The 23,480-nt window shown below is 43.4% G+C and overlaps 1 protein-coding gene across 7 annotated transcripts in view; it reads right to left on the bottom strand.

The window, feature by feature from the left end:
- The window catches only part of MTUS2 (microtubule associated scaffold protein 2), a 317,361-nt gene that overhangs the window by 27,046 nt on the left and 266,835 nt on the right, over positions 1–23,480 (bottom strand). For all 7 annotated transcript variants that reach the window (XR_008448377.1, XM_054057304.1, XM_054057293.1 and 4 more), the window contains one exon: positions 1,957–2,023. Coding sequence is in view for 6 of the 7 variants with exons in the window: in XM_054057304.1 (XP_053913279.1) it covers positions 1,957–2,023 (67 nt within the window). In the remaining variant the exon portion in view is untranslated. The remainder of the gene's footprint in view (positions 1–1,956; positions 2,024–23,480) is intronic.

The following is a 23,480-nucleotide window of genomic DNA, read 5'->3' as shown; positions in this document are numbered from 1 at the left end:
ATCTACCAAGATTTATACCTCTGATGAATCTTTTCACATCCTGCTGGAGTGTAATACCTGCACATGTTCATCTTTTTGTCCATCTCTACTGGGAGTCCTATCTGGGCATGTTGCATCTCAGGGCTACACAGAGAAGATTACATCCAAAAAGCAGGACAGATCACCAGCCCCTGTCACTTCTAAACAGCCTCTGCTCAGTATCTCATTGTTTCCCAGAGTGGTAGCTGGCTCACAAAGAGGTGGCCTGTGATGGCTCCTCTCCAGTACACATGCCCACAGGACTACTGAGGAAAAGACTATCTCACACTGTTTTTCTCCTCTCTGTGAAAGAAAGTGTGTACAGGTCTATGGCTAACGTCCCTTCTGAAGAAGTACAGCTCAGCTGAGACCTCAGACTGCTGTTCTGGAGCATTTGGGGTTCTTAACAAAAATGTCTCCAAGTACTTCTTTGGGACTCATATTTGTGCAGAGGTACCTACTGCTGCATGCACAAGAACAACGGCAAGGTATATACCTGGCAAATTTCTCCAGCAAAATCACCAGTGATTCATATTCACTTCAGCTGAACAAACACACAGTGTAAACGGAAGCAAAGCTCTTTATCTCCAGGACTGTACCTCTCTTTCCTTTCCACGTCACCACTACTTGCAAAAGCACTCACGAAAATGAACAAACTCAACTTGCTAGAAAGAGGTAGGGCTTTCAAATGAGAAGTGAGTATTCAATGGAAAACTTCACATGCGTCCTGCCTAAAGAGTGCACTAGTGGCAACAGCTCCTCTGAGAGAGCTGAGGAGATGCAGAGGATGGATGAGGGCAGGCGTAAGGGAATAACTGGAAATGCTGTTTTACTAATGCTGCAGTAACCTTTGGCTGTGGGGACAATAAATTTCTCTAAGAAATGGCGATCACCCCAAAAATTTCAGAGGAGCACAGCAGAGAGCACAAGCTGTTGGGCATCAGAAAAATGCTGGGCTAGGCTTTTCTGCAGGGAGTTGTTATAGGCAAGGTGAAAATGAAGCACAGGGAGGGTCTGCAGTTCTGCCCACCTTACAGGGGTTTAGCATGAGCCCTCCTTCATGAAACAAGTCACCCTCTCACCACACAGCACAATCTGTCCTTAACGTGTGACCCAGCACCTAGGCTCCCACGTGCGGGAAAAGCTGAGAGGTCCCCAAATTCACAGGTCCAGTCATCGGTGAGTCTGTTACCTTTTGATAATCAGGGTGTCCTCTTCCCCAGTGGTCCTCCCTCTGGGTGCCCTTCCTCTTCTCTGTTTGCCCGAGTGTGGATGAACCCTCTCTGGGGAGGTTTAAGCCCAAAAGAACTCAGCCTGTTGGCTAAAGCCAGTGCAAAAGCCAACTCTCTAAAGAGCTGCAATGTGTTTACACCCTCCCTGTCTCTCCTGTCTGGAGCACAAATCAAACAGGAAAGACGGTGCACGCAGATACACAGGGAATAAACAGACTGAACAGGACACGTTGCTTTTGCCATCTTTCAGCCAGGAAGAGACCTTAGAGATAGTAATAGAAAAGTTCTGAACTTGGTGTCATTCAGTTTGTAGCTGAACTGCAAAACGTGCAAATGTACCCACATAATACATTTCCAGCCACTGTGCAACACAATGCTCCTAAATTCCCATTTCTCATCATGCTGTGCTTTCCCTTTGACAGTGGTGGTACATAATTTGAGAATGGAAGCTATGGATTTATGAAGAACCATTTGCCTAGTAAAGATGACACACAACTAGCTGCAGTTTGTGTGGTGACGGATCCATCTTCACAACAAAGCAGCAGAATCATGGTTCCCCAGGATGACACAAAACTCCTTGCCACTGGGTTTCAGAAAACACTTCATCACATATACGCAGGTTTCCCAGAATCTGCTCACAGGGAATAACTACTTCTGTATAAAGTGAGAAAATCACTTTTGTTATCACTTTGCTTGCACTACTTACCAGTTTCATCCCTGATCTTTGCAAGCTCGACTCCTAACTCCTGTATTTTCACAAGGGATTTTTCATTCTGTTTAAGGAAAAAGAGAGAGAAATATGTATAGTCCCCAGGTTTATCCCAGATAAGCACTTTCACATGTTCATTTAGTAAAGCAGATTAGATCGATTCCTCAGATTTTTTTGTTTGTTTTTTTTTTTTGTTGTTGTTTTGTGAGGGGAGATTATAATAAACTTACTCGATTTTAGATCAAGCTTAAGAGCTGTGACTCACTGGCTACAAGTACCTTGTATCTACGAATACATGTAAACATACTCATGTGCATAGGACATCACAGAATCCTCTATTTACTCCTGTGTGTCTAAAAAGATATTCGCATTTTTCTATCATTTCATGTTCAGTCTATATACAACTTATGTCTGGACTGCATGTACAAGATGGTTTTATTAATTCTATTAAAACATTTTCATTTATGTATGCCTGCATGTAACTGCCTCTAAACATAGTAATATACTCACACAATCAAATTTACAGAGTAGACTACTGTTTTTACAGCATTCCAGGCATGGAGGCATACCCATACAGACACCACCAATGCCCTGACATTCATGCCTATTTCCACATTAATTTCTGCTATTTTATTGTCTGTAAGGGACAAGAACTCCTTTCCTCAGCTCTCCCTAAAGCAATCTGAGTACTTATGGAATTAAAACAGATAGCTGGCCAAAGGAAAATGAAAACATATTTACATTAACAGTGCTAAGGTATTATTACTAAAACGCAGGGACTTTGACAGCAGTTATCTCGTGAGTGCTGTGCAAACCAACAAAGAAAGGCCCCAGGAAAATCTAATGGAGTTTGGTTTAGTACAATAAATCCCAGCATAATGGTTCAAGCATAAGGACACTTTAAACTGGAATGTATCCTGAATCACATTAGGAAAAAGGCAAAGAAATGTATCCTGCTGGGAAGATCACTAATGATCAGGAAAACTGAATCAGTCTACTGTAAATGTATCCAGCTTAGAAAAAGCCAAGAATCTTTAAAGGATACTACAGAAAAATCATATTCCAGATAAAGGCAGTGTAGTAGCAAACGGAATTAAAAGGAGTCCTAGAAAGTAAATCCTTCAGTACAAAGCAAGCAAGGCTAATAAAAACCTAAGGCACAGAAAGGATTAGTTCATCAGCAGGATACATAGCAGATAGGATAGCAAATTAGTTCTGTCTTACCTAAATGAAAAGTGAAAAAAAAAATATTTCAGAGCTTAATGTTTCTGATTATTTTTCCTGCATTTAATTTTTAACTCTGCTAAGACAAATAGCACAACAGCTTTATTTTTGATAATACAAGGAAACTAGAATCTGGAATTTAAATTAATCCTTTAAATGCTGCCCTTTTGGGACTATTCTACCAGATCCAAGGGACACACTTACCGGAAAGCTCTGCTGTAAATGGAATGACTAACTGAACTGATTCGAGAGCCTTGGGGGCCTGAGGAGACCCAGGCTACACAGGCATCTTTCTTATGCAGCTATGGGAAAAAGGCAGACATGCAAGGCTGGGCTCCTCCGAACAGTCAGCTCCATACACTGCTGAGTAATGCACAGGGCCCTGTGTGCCAGGACTGCAGAGTTTCCAGTTCTGATTGACTGCATTAGGCTCAGTATAAAATGGAGATGGTTGTTTGGTTTTGCTTTAATTAGTAAAAAACCTATGAAAAAATACAGGCTATTATGCTGAAAAAACATATTCCCAAATCATCAGTATTACAGAGATAAGGTTTCCTGTTTTGGAGAATATCACTGCATCTGCCCACACCGTCTAACTCATGGAGTCATTTTAAGAAGTATTCTTGACAGATTGCCAGGGCTGGTGCCCTTGAAGGTGTGTTCACAGGGATATACTGGATATGGGGCTCACAGACGAGAAGCATCCACTCAAATTACTCAAATCATTGTTTCAAATAGCTGCCACTATTTGAAATAAAAGCTATTTGAAGCAAGGGAACTCCGTATAAATCATTGCCAGCACCTACAGATAAGCAGAACCTATTGGGATTGTTGCTACTCTGCCTGCATGAAGCAGAATAATGCCCTTCTGAGGCAAACCATTCTATGATTCTATGAGAATGAAAAGCAAGTGAAAAAATTCACATCCTAGGGAACAAAAAGTTCTTAAAATTTTCACATAAGAAATATTATGTACTTTTTTTTTTTTTCACTTCAATTTAGATAAGGTTTGTCTTACCCCTTTAGGACACTTGATAGTGAGACTCTCTCCAAAAGAGTGTAGAATCACCATGGTCTATCCTAATGCTATCCCGTAACTCAAGCTCCAACATGGACACCACTCCACCAGGACAGCAGACCTTCTAGCTGCCTCCCACAATAAAGGGGCCATGGTTTCCAGAGCAGCCTCTGGGGCTCTCTTGAGCAGCTGGTGTTGACACATTTCAGTTCATTGAACCATAGAATTCTATGTTCTTGCATTATATTGTATGTTATTTTGGTCAGAGCTTTCTGAATTCTCTTTAGGACCTCATATTCATGTTCTCTGGGAGGTCAGATGGATTGCCCTCAGTGACAAGTTCTCAAGTAGTCCCTTTTTCTCAGAGGGTTCTTTTAGTTGTCAATAGCACACAAGTCCTTCTCTTCCTCTTCTGCAAGAGAGGCAAGGTGTAGTTTTGACTAATCATTGTATCAGCCTCATGGTCTCCTGAATGCGCAGTGAACTTACAAATTCCTGACATGTTCTGTTATCATAACGTGCTTTGTCAGTGTAAAATGATAGGTTTGGACTGCATGTGTTCCTGCAACTAGCGCAAACACAATGCTAATACAAAATTAAAAAGCCTCTCCTTGTCATCATCAATGTGGATCTGCAGACAGCCAGCACGTCAGCGTCGGTGCAGCTGAGGAACTGGGAATGCTAGTGCTTAGGAACATTAGGCTTTTTCGGCGACATCCAGCAGCAGGACGGTGAGTACTGCGGTGGGGTGGCCATCTGAGGTGGTGGGGCACTTCCCTGTGACGGGAAAAGCCTAGGAAAACCTAAACGGGAGCAGGGCGGGCGGTGCTCGGCTCCTGACACGCGGCAGCGGACGGTCCCGCGCGGTGCCTGACGGGAGGGGGCGGTCCCGGCGGATACCGCGGGAGATTTAAACGCGGCCAAACCATCAAAACCGCTTTTTCGGCGACATCCAGCAGCAGGACGGTGAGTACTGCGGTGGGGTGGCCATCTGAGGTGGTGGGGCACTTCCCTGTGACGGGAAAAGCCTAGGAAAACCTAAACGGGAGCAGGGCGGGCGGTGCTCGGCTCCTGACACGCGGCAGCGGACGGTCCCGCGCGGTGCCTGACGGGAGGGGGCGGTCCCGGCGGCTACCGCGGGAGATTTAAACGGTCTCTTGGGAGCACGGCGAAGAGGAGCGAGGCAAAGAGGTGCGGGGCACGTTATTACGAAGGGGCAGTTTGAGCGGCAGTGCGAGCGGTCAGGGCGAGCAGGAAGGGCTCAGGGAGAGGCTGGTGGCTGGTGGCTGACCATGGTGGCTACCAGGCAGAAGATTAAAACTGCTCCGGGTGCTGCAGCGAGCAGGATGGATACTGCCACCCAGACAGAGCCTCAGTGGGTCCATGCAGCCACGCAGACCCTGGGTTGTAGGCAATGCCCCCCTCCAACACCAGCCTGTGCCTCTGATACCGGCTACGCTTGTGGGAGCTGTGCACGAGTCGCAGAACTCCTTCACATGGTGGCAGAGCTGAGGGAGGAGGTGAATAGGTTAAGGACTATCAGGGAATGTGAGAGGGACATAGATCTTTGGAGCAGTGCCCTCGCACAAACCCAGCAGGCTGCTGGAGCCAATGCGGCGGAGCAGCTTGATCCTATAATCTGTGAGGCAGGGGGAACAAGAGTTGGGGGATGGCAGCAGGTTCCTGTCCGGCGTAGGAAACCTGCTCCCCCCACCCAGACAATTAACCCCCAGATAGCCCTCAGAAATAAATATGAAATGCTGCAGGTAGAACCTATTCCCCAGGAAGAAGCAGTGGAAGAAGGAGATGGTCCCCACAGCCTGGAAACATTCCCTAGGCTCCAGCATCCTCGGAGGGCCCTAAAAACATCCTCTGTCAAGAAAAAGAGGAGAGTGATCGTCTTAGGGGATTCCCTTCTTAAAGGAATGGAGGGTCCCATCTGCAGACCGGACCCGCTCCACAGGGAGGTCTGCTGCTTGCCGGGGGCTTCAGTGAGGGATATCAATAGAAAACTCCCTTCCTTGGTGAAGGAAACGGATTACTATCCCCTCTTAGTATTTCAAATAGGTAATGATGACTTACAGCGCAGAAAGCTGAAAGCCATCAAAAGAGACTTCAGGGATTTAGGGAAGATGATTGAGGGCTCTGGAGCTCAAGTGGTGTTTAGCTCCATCCCAATACTAAGGAATATGGAGCAGGAAGTCAGGAACGTACAGATGATTAATGCCTGGCTCCGAGCCTGGTGTGAGGAGAGAGGCTTTGGCTTCTTTGATCATGGGGTGACCCACCCACCCCCAGGTTTTCTTACTAGGGATGGGTCATACTTGTCTCGAAGGGGAACTAAAGTTATCTCTAAAAATCTGGTTAGGCTCTTAAATAGAGCTTTAAACTAGATGTGAAGGGGGAAGGGGAGGAGACCAGGCTAGTTGGGAATGAGCCTGGAAGTGGGAAACCGGCGGCTGAGAAATGGTGTGCTGGAGAGGACCACCAGTACACCACAATAGGGCAAGTGAGGGCGAGTATAAGTGGGGACAGTAAGGATAAAACTGGGTCTGTGGAATTAGTTATTCCAAGGACCAGTCAATCGAGAATAAACTCTCTTCCCTTTATGAGGGCTGAAGGTTCATCAGCCCAGCTGAAGTGCATTTACACCAATGCACGCAGCATGGGCAATAAGAAGGATGAGCTGGAAGCTGTTGTAGGGCAAGGTGACTATGATGTCATTGCCATCGCAGAAACGTGGTGGGATGACTCACATAACTGGACTACAGCTATGTTGGGATATAAACTCTTCAGGCGGGACAGGAAGGGTAGGAAAGGAGGCGGGGTAGCCCTCTATGTCAAAGAGTGCTTTGAAACTCTCGAACTGGATTACGGTGAGGACGGGATCGAGTGCCTATGGGTTAAAATCAGAGGAGCCCACAAGAAAGGGGACTTTGTGATAGGAGTCTGTTACAGACCACCCAGCCAAGAAGAAGCTGCTGATGAACTCTTCTATAAACAGCTGGGGACAGTCTCTAAATCTCTGCCTCTTGTCCTTGTGGGAGACTTTAACTTTCCGGATGTCTGCTGGGAGTACAATACAGCAGAAAGGAAACAGTCTAGGAGGTTCCTGGAGTGCATCGAAGACAACTTCCTTGCACAACTGGTTAGCGAACCAACAAGGGAGGGTGCCTTCCTAGACCTGCTGTTTGTGAATAGGGAAGGTCTTGTTGGGGATTTGACGGTTGGAGGACGCCTGGGATTAAGTGATCATGAGATGATAGGGTTTTCAGTTCTAGGTGGGATTAAGAAGGGGGTTAGCAAAGCAGTCACATTAAACTTCCAGAGGGCAGACTTTGGCCTGTTCAGAAGGTTGATTAGCAAAGTCCCGTGGGAAACAGTCCTTCAGGGCAAGGGAGCCCATGAGGGTTGGGCGCTCTTGAAAAATGAAATCCTATCAGCTCAAGAGCAGGCCATCCCTGTGTTCCGGAAAAGGAGCCGGCGGGGGGAAAAGCCAGCTTGGTGGAGCAGGGTGATCTCAAGATGCGTCAATAAGAAAAAGAAGCTCTATGTGCTCTGGAGGAAAGGACAGGCATCTTGGGTGGACTACAGGGACGAAGTGAGATCGTGCAGGGAAAAAATCAGGAGGGCCAAGGCCCAACTAGAATTAAAACTCGCTAAGTCTGTGAAAGACAACAAAAAGTCTTTCTACAAGTACATTAACAGGAAAAGGAGGACGAGGGAGAATATCCAGTCTCTAGTGGATGCAGAAGGAATAACAGTGACAGGGGATAAGGACAAGGCTGAGGTACTTAATGCCTTCTTCGCCTCAGTCTTTAATAGCAAAGAAAGTTGTTCCTTCTGTTTACAAATCCAAGAGTTAGAGGGGCAGATTGAGGCTCCCGTGATCCAAGAGGAGGCGGTTAGAGACTTGCTTGCCCAGCTAGACGTCCACAAGTCTATGGGGCCGGATGGGATCCACCCAAGAGTATTGAAGGAACTGGCGGATGTCCTTTCCAAACCCCTATCCATAATCTTCCAGAGGTCCTGGCTGACTGGGGAAGTTCCACTAGACTGGAGGCTGGCTGATGTTGTGCCCATATACAAGAAGGGTTGCAGAGAGGATCCGGGGAACTACAGGCCTGTCAGTCTCACCTCAGTGCCAGGGAAAGTCATGGAACAGGTAATCTTGAGTGCTATCATGAAGCACACGCAAGAGAACCGGGTGATCAGGCCCAGTCAACATGGGTTTACAAAAGGCAGATCTTGCCAAACTAACCTGATCACCTTCTATGACAAAATCACTCAACTACTGGATGGGGGAAAGGCTGTGGATGTAGTCTTCTTGGACTTCAGTAAAGCCTTTGACACAGTTTCTCACAGCATTCTGCTGCAGAAACTGTCAGCCTCTGGCCTGGACAGGCGCACACTCTCCTGGGTTGAAAACTGGTTGGATGGCCGGGCCCAGAGAGTGGTGGTCAATGGAGTTAACTCCAGCTGGAGGCCAGTCACAAGTGGAGTTCCTCAGGGCTCAGTACTGGGTCCAGCTCTGTTCAATGTCTTTATCAATGACCTGGATGAAGGCATTGAGTGCACCCTCAGCAAGTTTGCAGATGACACTAAGCTGGGAGGAAGTGTCGACCTGCTGGAGGGTAGGGAGGCTCTGCAAAGGGATCTGAACAGGCTGGACTGCTGGGCCGAGACCAATGGGATGAGGTTTAACAAGACCAAATGCCGGGTCCTGCACTTGGGGCACAACAACCCTATGCAGCGCTACAGACTGGGGGAAGAATGGCTGGAGAGCTGCACAGAAGAGAAGGACCTGGGGGTGCTGGTTGACAGCCGACTGAACATGAGCCAGCAGTGTGCCCAGGTGGCCAAGAAGGCCAATGGCATCTTGGCTTGTATCAGAAATGGGGTCACCAGCAGGTCCAGGGAGGTTATTCTCCCTCTATACTCGGCACTGGTGAGACCGCACCTCGAATACTGTGTTCAGTTCTGGGCCCCTCACCACAAGAAGGATGTTGAGGCTCTGGAGCGTGTCCAGAGAAGAGCAACAAAGCTGGTGAGGGGGCTGGAGAACAAGTCTTATGAGGAGCGGCTGAGAGAGCTGGGGTTGTTTAGCCTTGAGAAGAGGAGGCTGAGGGGAGACCTTATTACTCTCTACAACTACCTGAAAGGAGGTTGTGGAGAGGAGGGAGCTGGCCTCTTCTCCCAAGTGACAGGGGACAGGACTAGAGGGAATGGCCTGAAGCTCCGTCAGGGGAGGTTCAGGTTGGATATCAGAAAAAAATTCTTCACAGTAAGAGTCATTGGGTACTGGAACAGGCTGCCCAGGGAGGTGGTCGAGTCGCCTTCCCTGGAGGTGTTTAAGGAACGGGTGGATGAAGTACTTAGGGACATGGTTTAGGGAGTGTTAGGAACGGTTGGACTCGATGATCCAATGGGTCCTTTCCAACCTTGTGTGATTCTGTAAAGTAGAGCAAAACTGGATCTGACATGAGAATGTTAAGCTATCAGGTCCAATGCTGAGTTTCATATAGGTCCAATGTCAAAACATCAAAATGATTAGAAAATTCACAAGCAAGTGAGGAAACATCTCCCTAAACAAACCTGTAACAAACAAAATCAACTGGCTATCCCACTGAATTAATAATTTTTCATTAATATTTATCTCAATCAAGTATTTGAAAGAGAAGATAGAGTAACCAGGAATCTTTGCTACCCTCTCAAGAGTTTTGCCTCTAACAGGCTAATTGAAGGAGCTTTGTAGGCACCCTTCACTAGGCATTAGCTGGAGTCAAAACACTGAGAGTGAGTGACTAAGGGCCAACTCCAGGTCAGGTTTAAAAATGGTCAGTGACTACACTAGTGAAACTCCTGTTTCCAGTGGGTGAAAAGGCCATAAATGCTGTGCAAATTTCCAGCATTTCAGTGTGGCAGCTAAATGGCATGTGAGAAAAAAAGAATTGCTTTGGCGTGATTGGAGATTACTTATTTTGGCCAAAATGAAAAATTAAACCTGTGGCTTTTGTACCAACTAAGATTTTTCAGGTACTTTTAATGAATGATGGATTTAATTATCATTTGGAAAACTGATGAGAAAGGTCTTCCATTGGCTGCATCCCAAGAAGTTACTCTGATACAGAAGCAATTTCATAAAATAAAATTCCACTCATGATGGACATGAAGGAAACTTCCTTCCTCATACTAGTACTCTACAAGAAAAAATTAAGTCTTGCACCTGGAATACATCCCATCTCTTCATATGGAAAGAAAAATAGAATAGAATAAGTAGAATGATAAGTTAGCTTTGTACTTAAACTACATAAAACAGAAGATGCAGAATCAACTCTTTTTTCCTACCATCAGCTTTATAACATACAGACACCTCAATATTTCCGCTGTGAAAGGCTCAGTGATGGATTGCACCTCAGCAAGTAAAACAGACACTGAAAATGGCACTTATGTGCTCTTAATTCAACTCAAAATTCTGTGAGGATAGACTGAGAGATTATTTATATTGGTGCAACATCTGAGCAGCTCCAGAAAAACTGGAAGGTAGTCAGGAAGGAGGGAAGGAAGGAAGGATAGATTTGTCCAATTAAATAAGAGTGGCCAAATTTTAGCAGTGTAGCTCAGCAAAAATCTGCACAATTTAGACACAACTGTGTATGTGGACCTAGAAATACAACTTGGTAAAATATGCCATGATACAGGCTTGAAGATGGGCAAAATGCTGGCAGTGTCCAAGCAGATTAAGAAGGGAAGAAGTGACAAAGGCCTGGGGGAGAGGAAAGGCTCTGCTTTAGTTGCAAGGAACTTCAGCTGACAGCTAGACGTTGTTGAGGAGACATGGTTAAGGAGACAGGTCACAATTTTACTTTGGACCAGGAATAATTGTGTGATAGGGAGGCAGAGTTCATGTTTGCCTTAGAGAATCTCTTCTCTGAGAATCACAAACTACCTGAGAGATACTGCTTCACTAGAAATGCTAATTAATTAAGCCTCCAGGTACTTTTTAACAATAGGTAAGCAATAGCAGATCCACTTCACAAATGGGTCAAATCACGCAGGGAATATCAGAAAATTGCCCAGACCCACATAATAAGTCAAATGCAATTCAGAAGTAAACACTGAAGCCTGAAGTTAACACCCTGACATGTCTGTCCTCTGCCAACTTACATGCTTGCTTATATTCTGAGGTATATTTGTACATTATCTCCATGAACACATCCCAGTTCTCTACAATACACAGGTGCTCTGCAGCACTTGCTATTAAAACTTCTCCTTCAGACTATTTTTTTAGTATCCAATGCTTTCAAAATATTAACACATAATAAAAGAAAGGATCTGAGCTGCAAAAGGTGCTTAGTCACTGTTGTGCTTTACTCTGAGTTCCCTGGGGCAAGGTCTTATAACATCATTGGAAAGAGAAGCATATACATAGGGAATTCTCTTGGACAAATAAATATTTGAGAAGATACTCGTGGGAGCAATAACTGAATCCCACTGCAGCTGACGTTGAAAATTACCTACAGTCTTCCTTTGAAAAAGAGGTATTTTAACACTGCTGTTTCAATCACGCTGGTTATCAGGTAATTATCCCCCATAGTACTCTTTAGGTCAGAGCTTGCAAGCACCTCAATATCCCCCAGTACTGTACTTTAACAAGTTTTATATTAAGCCATACATTTTTTCTTAACCTAGTGAGCAATACATTATATTATTAGGTAAACTCACTATCAGCTTTTCATTGGACCAAGTATATGCGTATTTGAAGAAGCCAGACTCTTAACAAAATATACTGCACAAGGATCTGTTTCTGCCAAGATATTTTCTATTAAGCAAATTAAATGCACGTGTTCGTTCTCTCCCTCTTCTGTATATGCTTAAAATCCAGGCAAATTTCCAGAAGAATAGCAGGAAAAGCGGTGTTAGAAATGTCCCACAACTTCTGTGCCACATGCTATTCTCGTGCTACCTGTAGCTATGTACTTACCTCTGTTTTGGCACCTGGGGAATTTCTTGGTTTAGATACACCCCGACATAAGAAAACATGTACTTTTGCCTTTCTTCATTTCTCCTAAATCGGAGGATCAACCCTCTGTCCGAAAGGAGGTTGATTAGAGAGCTAAAAGGACAGCTAGAGGTTGCATAACCTCTCTTCAAACTTTAAAACTCTGTGCAAGTTCCCTTTAAAACTTGTTCTCCACACGGTTATTAAAAATGTATGAAAGGCACACACAGAAATTTGTCAACTGTTGTTACAGAAGATGCTCCTTGTTTCAGGGAAATCCGACCCTCAGGTTTAGACTGCAGGACAATTATATAAGGCACTGCAGCGCCCGTGAAAGGGACAGTAGTGAGATTTGTCCCCGCGGAGCTGTAAATAAGAGGAGGACCGCCCCCCTCCCGCCGCCCGGCGACGGCAGCAGCAGCCGGCTCCCGGCTCCCAGCTCCCGGCTCCCTTCCCTAAACGATGAAAAAAGGCAAAAGTACCGTCTCGTCTTCGCGCGGAGCGCAGGGAAAACACTTGGAGAAGCATTTGTTCATCCTGGCAGGAGCGCGGCCAGCCGGACTGCTCGCCCGGAGCCGCAGGGTGAGCGCCGGCGGGGGTGGCTCTCGGGAAGGGATGCGGCTCTGCCGCTGGGCGCCGTGTCCCGGGGGACCTGCAGCCTCCCGGGGGCTGCGGGACACGGAGCCGGGAGGGCAGGGCGGCTGCCGGGGGCTGAAACAGGTCAGCGGGTGCCGGGGAGCCGAAATGCGATTATTTTCCACCTCCACAGACGCTGTGGGCTGCCCGCTCCCGTCCCTGCCTGCGCACGGGTGCTCACTGGCTTCCAGAACCAGGGGGTTCTAGAACTCTATCGTCACAGAATTCTGCAACGGTTGGGTTGGAAAGTACCATTAAAGCTCATGTAGTCGCCCCCCCTTTTCCCCCCCGCCACCCCCCTCTATCAGACCAGGCTGCTCAGAGCCCCGTCCAACCTGACCTTGAATGTTTCCAGGGATGGGGCATGTCCCAGCTCTCTGGGCAACCTGTCCAGTGGTTCACCACCCTCAGTGTAAAAAATTTCTTCCTTATAACTAGCTTGAACCTCCCCCTTTTTAGTTTAAAACCATCACCCCTCGTCCTATCGCAACAAGCCCTGCTAAAAAGTTTGTCCCCATCTTTCTTATAAGCTCCCTATAAGAATTAAAAGGCCACAGTAAGGTCTCTCTGGAGCTTTCTCTTGTCCAGCCTGAACAACACCAACTCTCTCAGCCTTTCTTTATAGGAGAGGTCTTCAGTTTCTCTCACAGGTTTAGTGGTCCTCCTCTGGAACCTCTCCAACAGGTTTATGTCTTTCCTGTGCTGAGGGCTCCCCAGCTGGACCCAGCGCTCCTGGTGGGGTCCCACCAGAGCAGAGTAGAGGGGCAGAATCACCTCCCTTGACCTGCTGGACATGCTTCTTTTGGTGCAGCAGTATGGTTGACTGGAAAGAGGAAAAACAATAACTTACACCCGAGGTGCTATTTGTGCTGCAAGTGCCTATGCTGTTTAAACTTGGAAAGATTTATTTTCCTGAAAGCTGAATCATCACTACCAAACATACAGAAAACCCTATGTTGACCTTAATATTGAACAGCTCTGCCTTCTGGCAGGTAAGATGTAATGCTCAGACCTGTGACACTCCGGACAGGCACTTATGTTTAATTGTATTATCTGCTCTGACTGGATGTCTGAAGTGATTTGGAAAATAGTAGGAACCAACAAGACTCTCCACCAAAACTTCAGTAAAATCACACTTAAATGCTTAAGTAACTTCCTGGCTTGTGTCAGCTTCTTACTCCTTGCTCTTCCTCAGCTCTATGAAGACTTTAATAAAGTTTCAGAATATCACGGGCAAGTAATTAAAAACAAAACCAAAAACTAAAACCTAAAAACAAACTCCAAAGCCAAACCAAAAAAAGATCTCACTCAACATACATGCGTTTTAATGTGTGTTCAAGACTTTACTTTTCTTTGCACCATGTGAAAAATAGTTTTGTTGTCTCCTGAACAGCTACAGAGTGGAGGTAAAAAGAGACTTCTGTGTAGGTGAAATAATTTCACCCTCATTGTAGGAACTTCTGTTTTGCCACAAACACTAACTCCATGGTTTGGCTCTTTTACAGTATAAGTCTTGACTGGAAACATTTTAACTGCCAAAGTAAAATAACAGTAATAGTATTCCCACTTTTAGACAAATTGCCCCAGCCATTTCTTTGAGTTGGCCATTAGGTTTATAGTATTCAGATCAACATTTCTGATTTTCAGGCAAGGAAAAGAAAAATCTGTCGTACTCCTTTTGTTATGCTTTCAAAGTGAAGCACTCATCTTCCTCAGTCACTCCGCTAATAATGGTAGATTTGCTGTTTGTGTGTGTTGATTAAACTGGAGATTAGCTAGTGAGGTCTATGCACCACTTTAGTAACACTTAAGCACTAAGTCAGAAGATAAAATGTTTAAGTGAAACTTAAATTAAGCAGAAGTCATATGTTGTCCTTCTGCCAAGAGTGAATTGGACCCCCAGAAGCTGATTTTACTTGGGACATGGTATTGATAAGGGAAAGGACATGATGGGAGAGTTGCTGGGCTCTTTGGACACCCTTGGTCCTTTTGGAGAAAGTGAGTCTAAATTAATTCAGTTTTAATTAAGCTTCATCTTGCAGGTGAAGGTGAGTAGCATTAAGATGAGAAAAGACCCAAGCCGAGAAAGGAAAAGGAAAACAGAAACAGCAGTTCCTCAATCAAATGGACAAAAAAGGAGGATGAAGAAAAGAGGAGGGGTCTCTGTGGTGGGAGCATGCTCAGGGTTGGAGGCAAGTTACTATACGGAAGACTTTGAATGTACACTTGAAGGCATCAATGCCTACGGGATTACTAATATAGAAATGGAAACAAGCATTACTTAGAAAGGAGTAAAAAACTTAGCAAAGCAGGCACATCGTGGAAGAGGACAACCCCTATACCCAAATTTTATGACAACTGGCACTTTTAAAAGCTGGTTCGGACCAAAATTTTAAATTTCTAACTCTTCCTTTTTTTTTTTTTTTTTTATTTTAAAATGCTAGAGTCAACTGCCTGACTTCAGTGGCATGTGACACTTGGATCAAATACTGAAAGGAATAATACATTAAGAAAAGAACAGTATCAAGCACAACAAAGCACCAAAGGCAGATAGATCTATGCCAGTGCAGACTGTACACCAGTAGAGTTCATATTTTTAGATGGGGGTAATACATAACTCCCACCTATTGGGGACCAAGTGACTTCAGATATGGTGCCAACCACAACATTGCTCCTAATTTTTCCAACATTAGGCTTGGAAAAACAGGGAGTCACTCAAGAAGTTCCAAGCAGGAAGGAGCTGTTTGGGGGAAGATGGAAAGGAGTTGAAGTAAATGGGCTGAGAAGAGATAATTAATGGCACTGTTTGAAGATCAGTTCTTGGGGAAAATTATATTCACTTAGGACCCTAGTCAAAATTTAGAGATGTGCTAACGAAATACTGGGATGCACTGTCAACCAAAGGGAGCATCAAATGTCAAGCTGGATGATATTTAGGCTATGATAGCGTTCATAAGAAAAATGAAACTGGTGAGTGCAAGGCCACAATCATAGGGACAAGTAACAGGAATTTCAAGAAGTAGAAGAAGATTCATTTGCTGGAAATAACACAAACAAAAAAAGTTGCTTACTCAGTTATAGGATGACTAAGAACTATGTGGAGTAATTCTGAATAAAGGAAATACCGCCTTAGGCTGTAGGAAAGAGAAAACAGGGAAGGTAAAATGCTTTATAGAAAGCCCCAGAGATCTCTCACCTGGAACTGCAAAGAGTTCTGGTCACCCATGTTTTGGGTTTGTAATTTCTGACTCAGAGAATATATAGCCTATGCTACTAGAGGGGCACCATATAAATACACATCTGCTCCTGCCTAAGAAAATAAAAGTAAAGTTGAAAAAATGTTAGCTTTCTATAAATACGTCAGGGAGGAGAACACTAGGAGAGGGAGAAGTACTTCAAGGTCAAAAAATGTCTTTCAGTTAGGAGAGGTTCTGAAACACTCCCATGGTAGGAACAGGGGAAAAGATAATGACTTTTAAGCTGAATTTGAGCATTTTAGTGAGGAGGTTAATAGATTTGGTTGGCAACAGGAAGGAACTAGATTTTATGACCCAGGATGAACTTTGCTATCCTTAACGTTTCTGTCCATGCAAACCTGCTTGTCTGTGCATCATCTCTAATATATATTGCTCTTCAAGGCAGAAAGGAGAGGTCTGTGTATAAGACAGAGACCAAGAGGACCTGGGAAAAACTGTGCTGTTTGTTAAAAAAACCCTTACATATAAGTTGTGCCTTTGTTTCCTTATTGGAGAGAGAAAATACAGGTAAGTCCCACAGAGAGGTGTTCCTTGTTATGTAGAGGATTAGCAACAGGGATAAGAAGACCAAAGGCTATTAAAATTAGATTTCTAAACATCAAAATAGTAGCACACAGCAAGGAACTTAAGAGGATATGTTTATAAGGTACCAAGTACTTCAACTTTTATTGACTACAGTGGAAACACAATGTAGTTAGCACCTCACAGGGTAAAGTTCCTCAGTAATTACAGCCCAAGAAGGACATATAGGTTTTCTTAAACATCTCAGGGGAATTGCTTAGTCTATAAACAACCCATCTGAATGTTAAAGAAGCATCATAGCAGGTAATTCTTCCTGCACTGACAGAATCAATGCTTTGCTCTGTAAGCAAATGATGAGCATAATACAATTCCTATATACTGTCAAGCAATTCCAATATTTTACATCTTTCTCAACTAAATTGTGAGAGTTATGGTTTCATTAGCCATTTTTTTTTTGTGTGTGATTTAACAAGGTCTTCAAATGGATCACATTATTCTCTGTAACTCCATAATAGTCTTTAAGTGTTAATAGTCTTTAAGTATCTTTAATAGTCTTTAAGTATCAACACATAGACACTTACATAGAAGATAGACGATATATCATTTCATTGGGATTCTCAACAAATATTCTGACATAAATAAGCAGCTTTGGATTCTTAACCATTAGTATGTGATCTTTCCCTACTTTGAGGAGGATGATTACCCTTCCTAGTAGAGACATACTGCTTTCCCTGTATCTTCACAGTGCTGGTCTGCAAATGTTTGGCAAGTGTTTAGATGGAGAACCATGGAGGATTGAGAATGAAAAACAGAGCCAAAGTCTTGGGAGAGCTCTGGGAGATAAAAGTAGTAACACTGTACTATGTGTGTCACTGAGCAGGAGAATCCTTAAGTGAACTTTATATTATTCGTCTTTTATGAAACACCGAAAATGTTTGCTGAGAGGAATAGCATGTGAAGTATGTCAAACAAATATTTAACTTAAGCTGAATAGAAAACAGTCTGAGGGAAACAGCAGGAGAAGACCATACAGGGAATCTCAAGGGACACACATTTGTTTGCAAGAAGACTGTCAGCTCTGGGAGTAGGTTGATAGGACAGCATCAGTAGTTATGACAATAAACATAGGAAACTAGGAGAAAGCTGAAGGAACTGTTGGGTTAGAAGTGAGAACCAAGAAGACTGAGAACGACATCATAGAGATGTGGAGAGGGAGAACAGGGAGAAAAGGATGAGGTGGAGCATAGCAAAAGTTGAAAAACTACTTCACCTGGAAAAACCTCCAAAACATAGATTCAAAGAAGAGATGAAACAAGAGGAAGGAAAAATTGTTTCAGAGGACAAAGGACTATGCAGTTGATAAGGGAGACAGGGAACAGGAGACTGCAGGAATGAAGAGATAAGGAGAGACGTGAAGGTCAGATTCAGATGACCTGCTGCATAACCGAGATACCACAGTTTCTGTGATGTCTCAGCTCTAGAAGGCGATGGACAAGTCAGACTATCAGCAGCTGCCACCTCCTGGCATTCTCTGCAGTCAACGGCAAGAGGTGACTGTGACACCGACATTAAGCACCTCCTAAGGATGATGTGAGAAGAAACCCGGTTGGCAGCATTCAGTGAGGGCCAGGATTTTGTCTAAGGCAGTGCTGAGTTAGGGTAGAAAGAAGCTATTCCAGTAATGCATTTTGAACTGGAGGCTCAGAAGATGATTGAGCAGCATGCCACAAATTATCATTCATGACAAGATGGGAGAGCAAGGCAGGGAGAAGGGACATCCAGCACTGCCTATGAGATCACCGCAACCTATTTCTCTGCATGTACTCTTCTCAAATACTGCTAGTTATACTTCGTGTGACAGAACATGCAGGTGGACTTCCTCAGAATTTTTATAGCTACAAGAGAGAAGTTGAGTATACTGTCAGAATTGCAGACAAGCAAGGAAACTGAATTTGTTTTTCAATAAGCTAAGAACAGGCTTGACAGCCTGCAATCCATTGCTAATGGTATTACCAGTATTTTTTCAATGTCCGCAAGCAGGATAATTTGTAAGCAGTCTTAACTAGTCAGAAATACTCCTTCTAAGTTTTTTTTTTTATTGAAGGTGGTAGTCACACTGTATTTCTTTGAGAGCTTGAGGCTAACAAAAGTGAGTACTGCTGTCAAAGGAGGTGATTTCATCCTTCCTTCTGCTGGACACTTGTTTTCATAGAATCATAGAATATTTTGGGTTGGAAGGGACCTTAAAGATCATCTAGTTCCAACCCCGCTATGATGGGCAGGGGCACGCCCCACTAGATCAGGCTGTCCAAGGCCCCATTTTGTCCCTATTTCCTTCCTTATGGTCACACAAGTGTTCGGACAAGTGAATTGGAATGAAGTTAAAACTAAACCAAGGAGAAGGTGGTGAATTTGGGTAGAGATGACCTCCCTAGTTCAGGGCCAGCTTCCCTGGACCAAATGCATTTGTGGAGTCCACATGGCAGCCTCCAAACTCTGCTGCCAACTGGGAGGAAAGCCCCTGAACCCTTAATTTTGTCGGACTAAAAGCCACAGTGGTCCAAGGAAATGAGAAAACCAGCATTCACTCTGTCTTTTTATCTTTCCTGTTGGAGGCGCGTTACAAATTTTTCTCCACATTGGTCTTTAGGCATACAAATGTAATACATTATTTTCCAGGTTGGGTCTGTTATTTTTATTCTTACAAAATTAAAAAAAAAATCAGAAAATGTAATATACCATTTTGGGGATTTCTAAAGATATTATCGGTCTGTCATGAGTTGCAGCTAGATGATTCAGCTAGAGCTGAAGGTCATGCCAGATGTCCCCAGAATAGCAATTTCCCTTGGATTTACAATAACTTTTCACATTTTGTGTATTACTCAGTACCATGAGGTTTTAATCCTCAGGCAATTTATATGGAAGCAAATGTTTAACATAATTTTTCAATTACACAATTACAATATTGTATATCTGGAAGAATAGAATGTTTACTCTAGAATTTAATGAATTAGCATGGACTACATGCTCTCTGCTTCTCAAGTGAGAGAGCTCAGCCAGTTGACTCCATTTTTAATTAAGTTCTCATATGAAAAGAATGTGAGGATCTAAACAAAATTCCTTCAAACTTGTGTTATTTCTGCTAGTGTAGCCTTGGGTTTATTTTTATGCCAGTAGCTTGTAGGGCTATGGATTAAAATGCACCGGAAAACAATACTCTGCTACTATGTTTTCTAGTTCTTGATGTCTGGAATGTTACAAAGTAAGCATTTGCAGTGAAGTCCAAATTAACTAGCTCTTGCTGATGAGGAATTCGTGTTTCCTCATATGAAACATCATTTATACACCAAGAACACAAAGAACTAAAACAAATGCATGTTTTCACTTAACTCCTCACCTACCCTCTACCCAGGAATACACCCCCTGCCGGGCTGCTTCTAAATTCCAAACCTCTGAGTAGCTGGAAGCAGATGCCTATTTTCTTAAATCAGCTCTGCAGATAAATGTTTCCTTCTTCTCTGAACAAACAGGGAATCTCCTCTCTTCCACTTCTGAGTTATTCTGTCCCAAAGCAAAGGACAACTTCAAGCTGCTGTGTTTTGAGGTCAAGCAAAGAAAGAGGCAACTGCTGACATCCTGTGACAGTAGTGTCAGTGGCAAAAAAATCCAGTAGCTTCACATATACCAACAGTCTCCTGTTGGGAATATTCCCACTGCTGTGCTGAGAGGAATAGCAGATACTCATATTAATGAGAATTCAATCTATCAGTTATGGGCTTGGGATGTTTTACTACAAAGAAAACATAACTCAGATGATTCTCAGAATTAATTTAAAAACGCATAATTTATACTAATTTCCTTGTCACCAGCATCTGTGTAGATCTCGCTTTAAGAAAAAAGTCACAATAGACAGTTCTCAAATCATTATATTAAACACCCTGCCACCTCCTGAAAATGGTTTTTCTGGTGTGTGAGAAATGATTGTAGGATGTATCATTTGAATCAGATCTCAGGGGTGAGAGCAAGGCCAGGGAATTCCAGCAGATTGTAGCTAAGATCTTTTAGAGTTCATTTCTGGAACCAAAGAGCTCAGATCTGAAGGGGAGGTAAGTGAGACAGGCTGTGTTTTGGGTATTTGATTCAAAAGCATAGCTACATGCTTTCGGATGGCTGTGTGTACACAGAAAGATTATCAAGTAGATATACTTTTCACTTGAAAGGGTAGCAAAAATAAATGTCAAAGTCATTGGAACACAATAATTACCATGTGGGTATGTCTTCAAGTCATAGTCCATCTAATCTAGACCCTGCACCTAGCAGTGATTATTGTCAGAAAATTCAGAAGAAGGTGCAAGAAGCGCTTCATTACAGAACGTGATGAAAAGCTGTTCTGCATGGAGATCACATCTTAATATCTATCTGAAAAAGTTCTCTGATTTTAAGTCTCCCCTTTAACACCCATTGCATCACCAAATGTTACACATCTAGACTTTCTTGTTGCCAGTAGATCTCTACAGAATTTCAGGACAAAGGGATGTTTCAATCAAATGACATGAATTTTGGATCACAAGATACTATATTTTACATAGATCTGTTCTGTAACTGTATTTGTTGAAAGCACCTCCTCTACAAAGCCATCCGTTGCTGAACTGCAGACATGAAGATGTGGAGCTGCTTATTCTCACAGTGGTTTGTTCTAATGACAGATTATCTCTACTGCTAAAAGTCTGTGCTTCCTTCATGTGTTGAAGGGGTAAAGCTTCTGCTTCCAGCCAGTGTTTTTTGCTAAATATTCCTCTGCTAGAGGAAAGATCCTTCTAGTACACAGCAGTACTTTCTTATGGTGATTATTCTGGTCTGGACTCAAGCCACTTTGTCCTTTTTTTACAAAGGAAATAGTGTTCTGCAGTCTCTCACATCAATGTCACAGTTGCCTGTTGCTCTTCTCTGTTTCCTCCCCACTTTTTGATTGTTTCCTGAAATGTGGGCACCAATACTAAATGTCATATTTTAGTACCATTCTCACCAGTGCTGAATGTGCAGGTGTTCTCACCCTCTTACTTCCACTTGCTATGTCTCAGCTTATTCACCCAAAGATCTTGACAGCATTTCATAATACATGCACACAGTAGGAGCTCACATTGATTTGCTCTGACACCAGAAACTCTTAATTACTCCTGGAATTATTCCTTTTCAGCTGACGCCCATACCACACTTCTGTAGGCATGACCTGTATTCTGCATTTACATTTATTAGTTAACATCTACTTGCATTACAATAAATTTTGGTTGAACAGGCCAAGCTTACTTCATGATGCAAATCATCCCATACTATTGCCCTCTCAAACTCAAATACCCTCTCTGAGACAGGCTCTCCATGTGGTTATTAACAGTCAGTTATGGGATGGTGGGGGTGAAGGGATGAATTCTTGGGCTTTGCTTTGCACAGAGGCAAGTCAGGATTATACTGAAAGATGGCTCGAGGCAAAGCTGCTTTCAGCCTAGATTTGCTGCATCCATCACTCATCAAAAATGAATCAGCGGAAATGTGAGCACACTGGTTTTATATGTGCAAAAGTGTAGGGAGCTCACACTCCACAAATCTAATATGTGGCTATCTAGTTGCTAAAATCTGTAAACATAACCAACATGGAATGCAATGGGGATATGAAATTGCACCTGCGAAACTGAATATAAATCAGAACTTCGATAATAAAGAAAGTGCCCCTTTCTGTCAGAAAGTCTATATGAGAGATTTTTGCAGATGTGGCACACAGTCTTGAAGAGGCTTAAAGGTGGCAGTTGTAGTCATAGTCTATCGGTATTTTCAAGCCTTGTTTTGCACTGGAGCAATCTTAAATCTACCAGGAATTTTTATCATCGGGGAAAGTTTCATTATATTGCTGCAAAATCCCTCTTGTGCATCCGTTTAATATGCTTCTGCTGATGGATCTACTCGGGAAGACTTACAATATTTTCACTTTCACCCCCTGGGACTGCAGCAGCAATTTTGGAGAGACAGAGAGTTGTATCAGCAGAACTGTCTAGCTTAGGAATATGCAGTGGTGAGGGAACACCATAAATAATCTTCTGAAGTCTTTCTGCCAATGACATTTAAGAATTCCTTCTGGGCCAGGGGGGAGAAGATAGAACATTTTTTTAATGCTCCTAAACCTCAGTAACTTCCAGTACTTAGTTTTAACTAAAGATAGGTGCAATGCTGTTTTATGTGTAACAGAAGATATTCGAAGACTATTGCAAGGAAGTTCAAACACTATAATTGTATGCATGGTACCTACACAAATATATGGTGTATATTCAACTATTCCATGTTTATTTTTAAAGTAATCCATGCAATGTATTTAGCCATTGCTTTGAGTAAGTTATGCTTTTTTGCAACATGTATGTTTTTAAAAATGCCAGCTAGCAAAAGGTGAAAGCAAAAATGTCAGGCCAAATGCCTGGCAGCTTGTGCCAAATCTAGAAGTGATCTCTGCTTCTTCATAGTGAGAATAAAACCCCTAAAGCTTTTTTCTTTTGCAGCATGGATCCCACCAGAAATGTAGAGAGCTACGGACAAATCCATCCACTCCCTCCTGAACATTTTCCTCTTGTTTTCCAGGACAGAATAACTGCAGGCACTTAGACCCAACAGGCATGTCTTTCCCTAGCCTGCAAGTCATCTGTATTTACAGAGTTTTAATTACAGCATGCTCAGATTGCCTCTCCAGGGGGCTGAAGGGCTTTGCCTCCTGCCTGAAGTCCTGCCTTACTGCTTATCTCCTACTTGGAGTTAAATATGGGGCAGCTGAAAGCAGGAAGCTCAGTATGACACAAGATTTTTCAAGAAGCTCCAAAAGCCA

This window comes from Cuculus canorus, chromosome 1 (assembly GCF_017976375.1).
Source record: "Cuculus canorus isolate bCucCan1 chromosome 1, bCucCan1.pri, whole genome shotgun sequence".
In the NCBI taxonomy this organism is placed as follows: Eukaryota; Metazoa; Chordata; class Aves; order Cuculiformes; family Cuculidae; genus Cuculus; species Cuculus canorus.
This window is presented reverse-complemented; position numbering and strand designations above follow the sequence as displayed.